Source organism: Misgurnus anguillicaudatus, chromosome 1, assembly GCF_027580225.2.
Source record: "Misgurnus anguillicaudatus chromosome 1, ASM2758022v2, whole genome shotgun sequence".
Classification (NCBI taxonomy): Eukaryota; Metazoa; Chordata; class Actinopteri; order Cypriniformes; family Cobitidae; genus Misgurnus; species Misgurnus anguillicaudatus.
Window position 1 is genome coordinate 16697931 of NC_073337.2, and position 15475 is coordinate 16713405.

Here is a 15475-nt window from a genome sequence, read left to right on the forward strand (position 1 = left end):
GTTTAACAGGATCGTCTCATTGGTGTGGCTGTTGATGAAGGTCAACGTTGTCCTATGGTGAGTAATGTTGTTTATTTAGATACTATTTGGTTGCGGCTGGTTATTTCAATAACTGACTTGTTGCCAGCCGGCTCGTTATTGTGGGGAGTCCGAAACGTGACGCTAGATGAAACAAACTGTGATTGGTTGTTTGACATGTCGGTCAAACAGCTTGTGGGCAGGCTTTGTCCAGAAAAGGCAGCGAAAAACACCAGACCTTCAGTATTGAAGGTCTGGCTACGCGAGACTAGTGACCCCCAGACCAGAGCCAATGATTATTTTGAGCTATTAATGAAATAAGAATTCATATTTTATTTGTCTAATCTTAATATTTGAATAGGTAGACTGAGTAACTTAAAGCAAAAATAGTTTCATCGTTTAAAATAGTTAATAGTTTAAGTAGGATCTCCCTACATGGAAAGTCGCCATTTTGTGCCGCCATTTTCTACAGTAGCCCTAAATGGACATACTGCTCTACAGAGCATGTTTTGTCACTATATCAATCTCACTGCTTGACTAGCTACTCTTTGTGGTCTCAGACAATGACAGCATTTGTTTGTCCTGCAACGGTCACCAAAGCCATGCATTTTGAAAGGAAGGGGTGAGCAGTGAACTGAGCCGCTGGTTGCAATTCACAACCTCACCACTAAGATGCCGCTAAAATTTACACATTGCAATGCATTTAAATAATTTTCTCCCATTTTAGGATAAACTTTTAAAATGTTCATACCTAAATTAAACAACTGAAAACTCTCATGAGCTATGAAAGAGCAACCTCTAAACAATGACATTTTCTTCTGGTTTATTTGCTACGACTTAAAGGCTTGGATGGATTTTTTGAATTAGACTTTTTGGCCACCATTCAATTCATAAAAACAATACCTTGCCTATTTTACGATGAGTGTATGTTTTGTAATAAGAGTAAATGATGACAGAATGTTCATTTATACTGTGAGACAAAGCTGTCTCCGATTACAGTAATGCTAAAGGTGAAATGTTTCCTGGCAAGAACAATATTCAAATATGTCCCCATCAGCGTCATTACATTGTTATACAAAGGTAATGCAAGTATGGCATTCATGTTGTGCTAAATAAGGTGCCTGCCACAGACGCTGTGTGCAGTGCTGGAACAACACTGATAAGACAACCTTATCTTTGTGCTGGTTAAATGCAGGCCACACGCGCAAACAAGCACGCATTCACGTACGTGAGGTGTAGAAGAACAAGCAAAAAAAATGTAAAAAAGCACAACAATGTGATCATTGTTTTATTACGACCAATCATCTGGCTCACGCTGGATTATTTGACAGCATTGCTGCAAGTCTCAAACTGCTACATCATCGCCTCCCCCATTATTACATCATCGATGATTACGCTCATTCAGTTTTTCACATTATCTCTTCATCTCCCGTGTTGGTTTGCTTTTCCCCTGTAGGCACAGAATTCCTGATTCGCATGACTGCAACACAAAATGTCACATTCATGATCCCTATCAAGAAGGCTATAGTACTGCGGTTTACCTCTCTTGTGAAAGTGGGAGTTTGATGATGACTTGGGCCATATTGACTCTAACAAGATCAATTTCTCTCATCGTCATGTTTTAAAAAAAAAATTATCACAGTCAGTCTTGCTTTCATGTCAACTACTGTGATGGCAAAGCAAACGTATATAGAGAGCCAATGTTCTGTATAGCATACTGGCATGCTATTCCAAGTATCTTTATGGATGCAATACCTGGATGACCTTATGACGATATTTGACTAAATCTATAGACGGTTTCAGCAGTAACAACATAAACAAGCGGCTGTCGCGTTTCGCACGTAACCTCCGGTAAACTCCGCTAATAATAAATAACAACAAAGTACTTTAAACGTAGTTTATTTATATAACAAGCAAAAAAACAACACATAGATTACCTATGAAACCAAAACATTTGTTTTTTTTCGACGAGGCATTTGTTTAAGAGATCAGTTTAGTAACTAGTCAGACCATTAAAAAAACTGAACCGGAAGTAAAGTTCGGATCCAGACGTGTATCACGTGCGTCCGATGAAACCGTCTATATTTTGCCAAAAACATGGGATAATATCAAGTAATCTTTCATTTTAAAAATATTTAAAAACTTTTTTTATTACATTCCAAGTCATTTTATACAATTAAAAATAAATAAATAATCAAAATTATCTGAAATAATTATTGGAAGCAAATAAATAAACAAAATTATCTGAAATAATTATTGGACACAAATTAATAAATAAACAAAATTATCTGAAATAATTATTGGACGCAAATAAATACATAAATAAAAAATCTAAAAACTTTTCAACCCAGTCGTTGGATTAAATTAACCCAGAAAATGTTTATATTTGACCTAACAATGGGTTAAACAAGCTAGCATTTTGGGTTGAAACCCAGCATAAGTTTGGTTTATCCCTTTTTAAAAATAACCCAGCATTTCTTAAGAGTGTAAGGTTATGCAACAAAAATGTAGCATTCTCATTAAATTGCGTTCTGTTTTGTTGCAGCATTCTATATTTCTTTCACAAGTTGGTTAACTTCTTCATGTTTAGGGGCTAGATACCCAACACCACATTTGCTTTTGAAGGAAACTCTATCTGCACCTTGAGTACTGTGGTTTGTTATCGCCAAAGTAATGCAACAGAGCTAACTATGAATGTTTAAAGGTGCCAAAAAATGCATTGACACGTTATGCTCTCTGATACCTACATAGAAGGTGTGACTTTATTAAGTTTTTACAAGTCCATTTATAACCAAAGTATTAGTCCCCTGAATTAAATAGTCTATTATTACCTTATTTGGAAAGGTCATGAATAATAATGTTGAGCTCTGCTCTGATAGGCTGTTTCTGAGAACTGCTCATTTCAGTAGCTCTGTGCATGTGCAAACATACCTTATGCTTATCTGTATCTTCTTCTGATACAGGCTTTAAGGAGTTATCAATTATTCAGAGATTGTTAATGGACGTTTCCGAGTGGTACGTTTGTGTTTTTTCAGTATGGACATATACAGTATAAAACTTTTTTTTACTATTATTTTCTTGGTCCTATTATGCAATTTATCAGGGCATATTCTATATCTTAAAAAACAAGTTTCATAACGCTTAATTATTCCCCTGCCTTTGAAAAAAAAGTTTAATGTTAACCAAAGCCAAATAAATTTTTAGGCACGATTCTGATATGAATGTCCATTTTTATGATCCCACCAATTCCCAATAGAAAAATAATAGTTTAATATCCTTTCATTATTTGACAACGTCACATCTTGGAACTAAAATGAGTTTTGCGAATTGCGTTTCGTGTTTATTTGAAACATGGGGGCCATTGTGTGGCAATCAATCACAATGGGATTCATAAGCCAATGTTCTTTTCCTATTTCAGTGAGACAAGATAAAGGCCACAAACATCCAACTCAGGAAGTAAATGCTTTTTATTAGCAAAATAAGGGAAATGAGTGTACAAATGTTCCCCCAACATGGAGAACAGACAGACAGAGGTGGCAGTTATTTACTTAAAATCAATCAACAGTATCGCTTGCCTTAAACGTCTGTTTGCCGACATTTTCATATAGTTTCTCTGAAAACTCCGAAACCTTTCCCAGTCCATACCTCTCCGCAGTGGTGTTCCTCAACAACGTGTCATTCTCTGAGCAGTATGCCGTTAAAATAGCGGCAGCGTTTGATGACAGGTGCTTTAGCGACAGACTTCATGTCCCGCATGCGGAATGTCTCAGCGTCCGACAGCTGAATAGGACTCGTATCCATTTCTTGTTGCCATGGAAACCTGATGGTTTGGTCACTGTATTAACCATAAGCTTTTTCTACGCCGGCCTATTATATTTATATATATATACACACACATACACACAAACAACAGATAGACACATTCTCTCTCTCACACACACTCTCACATTCTGTGCATATGAGGAGTTGTGCTCTCTGGGAGATTAGTAACATCCAGTATGAAATTTGAAATTTTTTGACGCTGGAGAGATATTCAGCAGGCAAACCCAAGCAAATGGACAAACACTGCAGAAACGCATGCGAAAGGCACGAGAATCAACAAACTGGACTGAGTAGCACATTCTTCCTCTCTCCCGTAGCAACAACCGCAAAAAATATGTAACATTACAAGTAAAGGAGACTTCTCCGATGCAAAAGGATAAAAGAAATCTCTCGTTAAAAACAAACCAACTTGAGTCGGGGGGAAAATAAAATGACATGGCCGCGACAGCAACGACTGTACGAACATTCGACACGATTCAAATTTTTTTTAAATGCTACTTTTTAAAATTTCCAAAGACGAAAAACCATAAATAAAGCTGACAAAGTGGCGTAATGTACAGCACTGGTCCAAGACCGATTTTCTCCATACTTAGTCTTGCAATGTATCTCCAAAAAAATGCACATCAAAACTGGCTTCCCCTTCACCTGGAGAGAAAAAAAAAGAAAAGATTGATGTAGACAATGTACTGTAATGGCATACTTAAACCAATGTAGTGTACATTTACATTTAGACACTCATTGCCACAACATAATTTTTTTTTAAAGGTGAAGTGTGTAATTTCTGTATCCGAAACTAAACCGTTTCACCGAAACCAAAAGCAAAAAGTAACTGATAACTACATTTTCTAAAAGGTGGTGGGTAGTAAGTTGCTGTTATTTGAGATTGTTGCATACCTCTCCTAAGTCAGCAACCTGATTTGAAGTCAGGGGTGTAAGAAAAAACTGATATGCGCGATATTTTGTTTGGCAATACTGTATTACTGTTGAAGAAGAAAAAATTAACAATATCGATATATTTTTTACAAATCAAATTTTAGAAAATATGCTCATTTTCCAGCTCCCCTAAACATTTGATTTTTACCGTTTTGGAATCCATTCAGCTGATCTCCGGGTCTAGCGGTACCACTTTTAGCATAGCTTAGCATAATTCATTGAATCTGATTAGACCTTTAGCATCGCGCTCAAAAATGACCAAAGAGTTTCAATATTTTTCCTATTTAAAACTTGACTTGAAACTAAGAACGATGTAAAATTAAAAGTTGTGATTTTCTAGTCTGATATGGCTAGGAGCTATACTCTCATTCTGGCATAATAATCAAGGATTTTGCTGCCGTAACATGGCTGCAGGAGGCGCAATGATATTACGCAGGGCCCGAAAGTTACCAAGGGGACTATTTTCGGCTGTTGCACCCATGGTACGGCAGCAGAGTCCTTGATCATTACGCCAGAATGATAGTATAGTTCCTAGCCATATCAGCCTAGAAAATCACAACTTTTAATTTTACATCAGTCTTAGTACACAATGTAACTACAGAAGAATCAAGTTTAAAATAGGAAAAATATTAAAATGTTTTGGTCATTTTTGAGTGCGATGCTAATGGTCTAATCAGATTCAATGGATTATGCTAAGCTATGCTAAAGGTGGTACCACCAGACCCTGAGATTGGCTGAATGGATTTCAAACAGGTAAAACTCAGATGTTTAACTCTAGGGGAGCTGGAAAATGAGTGTTCCTTTAAGGTGTGATATGAGTGACAAAGATAAATACTTAAGTTTAGCGCCCAATCAGCAGTTTCATAAACACTTCTATTCTAGTAGTCATCGAATGGTTTTGAACAAACCCCACCCTAAATTTATAAAAAGGATATAGCTGTAAAGGTAATTTCTGATCATTCAAATGAGCAATCTTTCTGGAACATTAACAAAATAACATTTTTAGTAAAAATAATTATTTAACATCACACAGAAAAATTACGCACTTCTCCTTCAAACAAGATTTCATCCTGCAATTTTTGATTCCAGGATTACTTAAGGACATGCAATATCATACGCTATGCAAACATTAATTATTTGCACAAATACATATGGTCAGCACGAACACGTGACACACAGATAGCTGAGCCTCACCAGACACAAGCCAGCCTCTAAAACAGTCCGCAGTCCTTAAGGTTGTTTTTGATGATGACGTCGGTCACCGCGTCGAAAACGAACTGAACGTTCTTGGTGTCGGTGGCGCAGGTAAAGTGGGTGTAGATCTCCTTGGTGTCTTTCCGTTTGTTCAGATCCTCAAACTGACATTGAATGTAGGCGGCTGCCTCCTCATACGTATTTGACCCTGTGACATGGGCAAGAAACATTTTCCATTATGCAAGTTTGTGGCGAGGAAGTGATGTCATAATGAGTGTGACATAATTAACTGGACATTAAAGAGAACTAAATATGTTTGAATTCTGTGGTGTAATTTTTATAATATTTGCTTAATAAGACCATAATAGGCGATTTTTGCATTGATCTTCAGCAAAGATTTAACCCTTAAAAGATCCTATGACATTTTGTGCCAATCTGATTTTTATTTCCAAACCATTTTGACTGTGTTGAATGAATATTGCCTAAATTTGCCAGAGGTTAATCATTTTTGATCAATTTTAAAACTTTGGTTTCAGTTTCTTAAATTAGCCTAAAATGGCTAAGTTACGCAAAAACCGACACATTAGATCCTAGAACCAAAAAATGCCACATTGAAAACGATTATAAATTCCATTTTTGACCCCCCCCCCATTTATCTTAACATAAACTAATGCATACCTTTATGTCAAAATATCATTTTGAACTACTAGCCTTCAAGTTTTGATATTTATGCTTGTCCACCAGGTGGCACTACTTTTTACCATTCCATGCATGCATCAAAATCTCACAATTTTTGCTGTTTTCTTGAATCTTTGAAATCAGAACGGGGGATTTTCCGAGCTACGATGTCCCACAAAAGGTTTCAACACATCAGCCGAACACTGTGGTTCGATTAATGTAAACAAACCGCTATATAAAGGGTTAAAATTTCCACAAATGTAATTAATAATTAATATGTATGTTTCAGGCAGAAGTATTTTTAAAATATATTGATATGTAATATTTTTAGAGCAGTTTTTGGGAAGGTGTCATTTTTTAAGGATCTCTTAAGGGTTAATGTGTTTCTAAAAGATTTAATGTGTTTCTATCACTGAATTTCAATAGTATGAGGCAAATATAAAGCATTAATGTATTCATAGCCGAGGTACCCTTTAAGCTCCAGCAGTAACCTTTTTAAATAAAATGCAGACAATAAAAAACTGCATAATTTGCTGACAACGGGACAAGCACCACAAAAAAGGACCTGGGTCTGACCCTGCGTATTCTGGGTAGCAGATGGTGAGCGGACTCCTCTTGATCTTCTCCTCAAACAGATCCTTCTTATTAAGGAACAGGATGATGGAGGTGTCCGTAAACCACTTGTTGTTACAGATGCTGTCAAACAGCTTCATGCTCTCGTGCATGCGGTTCTATGAAGAGGATCAAATGGATGATTGATGAAAATGAATAAATTGTGAGAGAAAATCTGGAACAGTTGGAGAGAAAACCTTGACTTGGCTGTCTCTTCAAGCACCACTAAAATACACAATTGCCAAATGTCTGCACTACCCAAGTATATATATATATTATTCAATGACTACACAGTGAGTTTTGTATCGAACTGCCTTCTATTCCAGCATAAAAGCTTCACTTATGAAATATAGACTCAGGTTGGAGACGCGTTTCATTTACCATTTAATCAATGAAGACCTGTTTGCAGTCCCTAATAAAATTGTACTCAGAGGAGATCAACATTACATTGACATGGATTATATGATAAAGTATCGGAAACCGGTTTCCCATCTGGCTTAATTTACCTGACAACCATTCAAATCTACATGGAATAGGCTTATACAGTATGTCTACAACAGGTTTATATAGGACTGCTGGACTACTTCATTTAAATGTCAAACTATAAAACAGTATTTGCATTTCCCAGAAGCAAATGTCAGTGCTTGATATAAATAAAGCTGCCTTAGAGGTACAGTGTGTAATTTCTGTGCCGCTAGTGTATATGTTAAGTCTTTGTGCAAAATGATGCCTTGCAAGCACTGTAATGATACGTCTATCTAACTAAATAACAGGAAGTGATGTCGTACCATCTCCTCGTCTTCAGCCAGAACCAGGTCGTAGTCACTCAGTGCCACGCAGAAGATAATAGCAGTGACGCCTTCAAAACAGTGGATCCATTTCTTTCGCTCTGACCTTTGACCGCCGACATCAAACATCTTGACAAAGTAAAAGAAAGACAAAAAGAAGCTCAAAATTTGTATTAAGTAAATGCAAAGCATACTAAAATACTAAGTGACTGTATGAGCTTGAGATTGAACTTTTTTAGCAATATTTATAACAAAATAACTATAATCAACATTTCTTTCAACTAAGTCTGCCATTTTGAACATTTTTAGAGTTTATCACAATGCATTATTTGTACATAGGGTACTCATACACTTTTAATCACACTTTCTTCAAGAATTATGACAGCAATTATATACTGATGTAGCAAATTATACCTCTTGTACTTTAAATACATTTTAAAAAGAGAAAGTGTTTTGTATGTTACTTGTTAGAGCATTGCATTTGTAATGCAAAGTTCATTGGTTTGATCCCAAGGATCACGTACTGCTCAAATTTATACCTAAAATGCACAAGTCACTTTGGATAAAGGCGTCTGCCAAATGCATGAAATATAAAGGAGGAATGTTGCAGCCTACCATTAAAAAAAAGATTTAATGTCAAGTGTGCACATATATGATATGACACATACTAAAACAGAGCTTATGTCTCAGTTTGAGCTTTCCGCTCTGGAAGGTCTACAGCTATATAGGGGCAACGAAACTGGGAGACATGTTCTTCCTGTATGAATCAGACTACATGTAATCAGCTCAAGACTCGCACTTCTTTGTTTGTTGCTGTCTGTTTCCCCTTTTTGGATCACCCTTGCACATGATTTTAGTCACACAGTCTCACAATGTGGGTATTCCCAAAAATTCCGATAGTCCCAAATACTGAATACAGCTCATATAACATGAGTTATAACAGTTCTAAAGATACGCTAGCTGATTTCTCAATACAGTATAAGACTAAAGAGTAGTAAAGCTTCACACAAAATTCCCAAAATAATGATTTCATAAATCATGCACTTTTGAAAGTTTGTTGAAAGGTCTTTTTTCTTACAGGCCTTATTTCCCCAAATATAATTATAACTACTTCCTAAATTCTTATAACTGGAATATAAAATGATTACAGTAACATGGTAAAGGATTCTAAAAGCAGTCTATTAAAATCAGTACAGAACAAATGATACCATGATATACCAGGTTTTCTGCAGTTATCAAGTCTAATTTTTTAAAATATGCTCATTTTCCAGCTCCCCTAGAGTTAAACATTTGATTTTTACAGTTTTGGAATCCATTCATCTGATCTCCGGGTCTGGCGCTAACACTTTTAGCATAGCTTAGCATAATCCATTGAATCTAATTAGACCGTTTAGCATGACGCTTAAAAATAACCAAAGAGTTTCGACATTTTTCCTATTTAAAACTTGACTCTTCTGTTGTTATCGTGTACTAAGACAGACGAAAAATTAAAAGTTGTGATTTTCTAGGCTGATATGGCTAAGAACTATGCTCTCATTCTGGCGTAATATTTAAGGACTTTGCTGCCGTAACATGGCTGCAGGAGGCACAATGATATTACGTAGTGCCCGAAAATAGTCCACTGCTATTGAAATATACTAAGGGGACTATTTCTGGGCACTGCGTAATCGTACATTGGAATTAGTCATGGGTCATATATATTTACATGACCCATGACTAATCCCAATGTACAATGATTATTAAAACATCCATATCATTTTAAAAATCTGGATAAAAAGAAGATGGCATTTTCTTTTTAATGACATTTAAAGGGACTGTAAGTAGGGTTTTAAGTGTTTTATTAATCAAAATCAATGTCAAATGACCTCTGCCATTGATCTGACTTTTCTTTGTAAGCTTAGAATTTCTTCTCTTTACTTGCATTGAACGGGTAAGTCTAAAGAGGCTTCCATGTCGTTTCGCCATATTGATAAACTATAATAGCAGAGAGGGACAAAAAGCACTAGCCTACCAACGCGTTTCCGTTCAGAACACGTGAACCAGCCGAAACAGACAAGGAGATCAGTGAGTAAATAACGGCTACTGTAGTTGCAACATGCATTTGGAAAAGCGAGGCGCTAAAGAGCACTATTCGTTTGAATGCAAAATACAATTTCACCACTAGATGGTGGTAAATCCTACTTATTGCCCCTTTAAGGCCTTAAAGGGATAGTTCACCCAAAAATTCTGTCATCATTTACTCATCCTCATGTTGTTTTAAACCTGTATGAAATTCTTTTTTCTGATGAACACAAAATAAGATATTTTGAGAAATGATGGTAAACACACAGCATATACTGTCCATTGACTTCTATAGTAGGAATAAAAAATATGATGGAATTTAATGGGTACCGTCAACTGTGTGCTTTCCATCATTTATCAAAATATTTCTGCATCATTTATCACGATACTTCCAAAATATTTTTTCCCTACTATGGAAGTCAATGGACACTATCTGCTGTGTGTTTACCATCATTTCTCAAAATATTTTTTTTGTTCATCAGAAAAAAGAAATTCATACAGGTTTAGAACAACATGAGGATGAGTATCAATTTAAAATCAAATTAATTAAAATTTATTTAATGACTTTCAATGCCTTGCAGGAACCCTGAATACGCTTTAATACAGTTTTGTATTGTAGAAAATAACTATATACTGAATTATATAATATAGGATGTTTTCACAAATATGATTTGTTTCACTTTACGGTTGTCTATTAAAGATGCAGTGTGTAATTTTTAGAAGGATCTCTTGACAGAAATGGAAAATAATATACAAAACTATATTATCAGTGGTGTATAAAGACCTTTTATAATGAACCGTTATGTTTTTATCACCTTAGAATGAGACGTTTTTATCTACATACACTGAGGGTCCCCTTACATGGAAGACACCATTTTGTGCCGCCATGTTTCTACAGAAGCTCTTAATGGACAAAGTTTTTTATTAAGTTTTCTCTAACTTAATGTTTGTCCTGTGTCGGCTACCGTAGCTTCTCTATGCGTTTCAAAAGCAAGGGGTGAGCTGTGAACTGAGCTGTTGGTTGCAATTTGCAACCGTACCACTAGATGCTGCTAAAATTTACACACTGCACCTTTAAGTAAAGGAAATTTGTGAAAAGGTCATGGAAAGACCACAAAATAAAAAAATACCAATATGTATGCAAAATGCACTTTTATTTTTGACAGAGTAACCACTGTATATTTGTATATCAATTTAAGTGCTCACTTGAAATGCAGGTCTTTAAAAGTGAAATGTGTCTCCACAATGCCTGTGGTTTTGACTCGGGTCCTTAGCACATCCTGTTGGGTGGGTATATAAGTGGCCTGCGATATTCTGTCCAAATCATTCAGGTAGCTGTTGAAATATAAAAGAAGGTCAGGGTTAGTTCAAATGAAATCAGTTTCATTCGGTTTCAGTAAATCTTTTTGTTTTTGAGCTAGAGGCCTCTCCTGACACGTGGGAGTTGGGGGTATACAAAGGAGAAGGGGATTAAAAGTTTCATTCCTCGAATCTGCAGTAATCCCCCTTCACTGAAATAGAGTTACTCTCTTTTAAACAAACTCACATGTACCCGACACCCTTTAAACAATTGCACAAGTGTGAGCGATACAATTTCCTAAAAAACAAATACTGAGATGTAACGTCTGTCAACTGCCCACTTAACATGATGTGTGTGGCCTTGACTGACATTTAAACACAGCCTACAAGTAAGTTTGTTATATGGTAATGCTTAGTAACAGCTTAAACAAAGTCCAAACCACACAGCCTAACACACTCCTAAAAATATATATGCATTGTATAGCATTACTATCCAGTTGCTTAGGAAATTACATCTCAGTTACAATGCTGCCTTAAAAGGCAGCTGTCTATACAGACAGTTAGCAGCTTTTGGCAGCTAACACAGCCGTAGAAACTCAAAGTCTGACACAGTGTTTGAGCAAAGATAATGTTACCTTTTCACTAAAGGAAACGCAAATTTGTGTGTACATTAGGTAATCGCATCTGTAACTGCTGACTTTAACAGTTTCGTGAAACAAAGAACTGTACAAACATGCTCGCACATATTTGCATGCCTGGGATACTGTAGTACATGGCACACGCCCGTGTATTATAGTGTTAAATAAACCCCGTAAACATGTGGCAAACAGGTTTTCATAGTCAAGGTTAAGTACATGTTCCAGAAATGCGGTAAACAGATAGCTACAGCGGGGCAAATATTGACAAGCCTGCTCAAGGCTCAAACAGTGAGAGTCTGGAAACCGTAAGACATTAGATCTCCATGTACCGGAAAGCTGTTTTGATAACTTGCTTTGTTGGCAGTGGCTGATATGTTCGGTAGGCAATAAAAACACGAGGTGGGAGGACAAAAACACAGAAGGGGGAAATTAATGTATGTGGGCCCAGACAGGTGAGGAATAAACAAGCAGTTGAAGGGAGAAATGAGGGGAGGATGGTACATAAGATAGAGAGGTAAATAAAAGCAAAATGGCTGTGAAGGACAAAGACCGAATGTTATGAGGTGATTCATCTTTATTGTAACTATGCTTTATGTGACAAGTTACAAGCTTCGATTTTTCTGTTCTTAGTGAAAGCAAAATGCTGGGCTAAGTGCCAAAAACACAGCTGATGTATTTCATGTTTAATATGCGTTAGTGTGAAGCTGGAATTTTAGGCCAATAATACGATTTTACTGGGGGCTGGACAAAATGGGTGGGGACAAAATGTATAATATTTGTATAATACTGTTGATTGCCAAAGCTGATTTTACTGCTCAGAAGTTTTTATAGCTCAAGATGATCATTAATTTATGCGTCATTAAACCAGTGCTTCGCAACACCCACCCAATATCTCAAACTTATAATTTGAATTAAACAAAACGGTAACACTTTATAAAAAGGTTGTATTTGTTAACAATTAGTTAATGCATTAGCTAACATGAGCAAACTATAAACAAAACTTCTTCAGCATTTATTCATCTTTGATCATGTTAATTTCAGCATTTACTAATACATTAATAAAATCAAGAGCTGTAACTGTTAACATTAATTAAAGGATTAGTCTATTTTCTTTAAAAAAAATCCAGATAATTTACTCACCACTATGTCATCCAAAATGTTGATGTCTTTCTTTGTTCAGTCGAGAAGAAATTATGTTTTTTGAGAAAAAATTTTCTCATTTTAATGGACCCCAGCCATAGTCCACGACCTTCAAGTCCAAAAAAAGTGCATCCATCCTTCACAAATTAAATCCAAACGGCTCCAGGATGATAAACAAAGGTCTTCTGAGGGTAATCTGTGCGGTGTTGTATATCCATATTTAAAATTTTATTAACGTAATTAACTACCTTCCGGTAGCGCCGCCATCTTAGACTCAGGAGAGATTATTAGCGTAGTGTACGCACTTTTTTAGTGACGTATGACACATTCGGAGGGCGGGGGGACAGAGCACCAGCAGAGAAACCTCTGTAGCCTGCGTAAGCTCTCATCCTGAATGCGGATGAGTCTAGGATGGCGGCGCTACCGGAAGGTAGTTAATTACGTTCATAAAATGTTAAATATGGACACCTCTACAACAACACCGCACGGACCACCCCCAGAAGACCTTTGTTTATCATCCTGGAGCCGTTTGGATTTAATTTGTGAAGGATGGACGCACTTTTTTTGTACTTGAAGGTCGTGGACCACGGCTGGACCCCGCAACATTCCATTTAATCAACTGAAAGTTCTAAAATATTTTCTAAAATATCCGAAAATGTGTTTGTCTGAAAAACGATGGACATATGCAACTCGGACAGCTTGGGGGTGAGTAAATCATGGGTTTAATATCGTTTTTGGCCAAACTATCCCTTTAAGAAGTTTTCAGATATAGGTGATGAAAACACACTTTTCAAAATACACAACGCTATTTATTGCTTTAAGTAGCCTAATGTTTTAAAAATACACAAACACTGGAGAATGTACATTGCTTGTAAAGCACGTGACCCCATTAATGTTCCCTTAATAATGTGCGATGCCATTGCCTTGCTATTGTGTGTTTCTGTGACAAGAGTCATGTGATATAACAGGTAATTATTAGACATGAACTTGAGCAAACATGTTCTGCGCATGTGCACAATGTATTTTTGCATCTGATTGAGAAAATACTACGATTCACGCGTTTACATGCATACTTTTCTCCTGCTGATCGGATCACAGATCGGAATACAACACCTCCTTCAATTCGATCGTCCTCAATCGTATTGATTAAGGTGTTTACATGAAGACTTTTCAATACGATTGATCCATCAATACGATTACAAACGGATTATTTGGTTGCATGTAAACGTACCTACTAAAAATCTGAGATGCAAAATCTCATTAAGTTCTCTATTAAATCCCACTGCTGCCAAGGAGACACAATTGATATATAACATAGTTTTTTATTTCCAATGTGAAGATCTATTGTTTTTTTGTTTTTTTTGCATCAAGCCTCGTTATGGTGGGGTGTGAGGCGGAGCAGATGACATATGAAACCAATACAGGAAAACAAGCATTAGGAGATAAACAGGGAGAGTGGGAGGGATACAGACTATGCAGCAGAGTCGTTCAGCTGGTACTCTCTGGATCGACTGAAGCAGGCCTGCACTCCTCCATCTTTCCACAAACGCTTTATCACTCCAGCCAACTCTGCTGTCATGAAACCCTCCTCAGCGCTGCCCGCCAGTACAAACAACTGCCTCGCATCATCCTGACAAGACAGACAGTGAGAGAGAGAGAGAGAGAGAGAGAGAGAGAAAGAGAACAGTCTTAAATTCGTCAACACAAATAATTAGCATTGTCCTTATAATTAATAATAATCTTATGGTAATGACATCATAATAACTGTTGGCCTCTTTCAGATTGTCACCACTGTAATTATAGTTAAGTGACAATTATCATGATCATCGCTATCATAACTGTTACATCTTTTGGTACTACATAAACTATCGCCTTGATTCTGGTATGGTTTGGGCAACACTATAAGATATTCCAAATGTTATCAGATTTTTTTACATGCAAAACCACGGACATGACAATAAAAAACTCAATGATTTAACTTTGGATTTTTGTTCCTATAGTGCATGTTGTGCCGCTGCGTGATCATGACAGCACACCACATACCAACATTTTCCTTTTACAAACAACCCAAATGTGTCAAATGAAAACATGGGAAATCTTGCAAAATCTCTCGCGGTAAAACTTAACTTCACAGTAAACAAACCTGGCAGACTCATGGGCATAAAGAAATAGCATTAACACTATGTGAAATAGCTTTTTACATCTCTGATGTCCATCTCACTTAGACTGTGCCTGCCATGACTGCGGTTATTACCGTATTTTTCGGTCTATAAGATGCGTTTTTTTTTCATA

General features: G+C 36.5%; 1 protein-coding gene across 1 annotated transcript in view; it reads right to left on the minus strand.

The window, feature by feature from the left end:
* Positions 1–3467: 3467 nt before the first annotated feature.
* Positions 3468–15475, minus strand: part of gnai1 (guanine nucleotide binding protein (G protein), alpha inhibiting activity polypeptide 1) — a 36446-nt gene continuing 24438 nt past the window's right edge. Inside the window, exons 4-9 of the mRNA XM_073867320.1 lie at positions 14656–14808; positions 11312–11441; positions 8046–8174; positions 7218–7376; positions 5968–6170; positions 3468–4485 (exon numbers count right to left, since the gene is read on the minus strand). Of these exons, the coding sequence (XP_073723421.1) occupies positions 5985–6170; positions 7218–7376; positions 8046–8174; positions 11312–11441; positions 14656–14808 (757 nt within the window). The 3' untranslated portion in view covers positions 3468–4485; positions 5968–5984. The remainder of the gene's footprint in view (positions 4486–5967; positions 6171–7217; positions 7377–8045; positions 8175–11311; positions 11442–14655; positions 14809–15475) is intronic.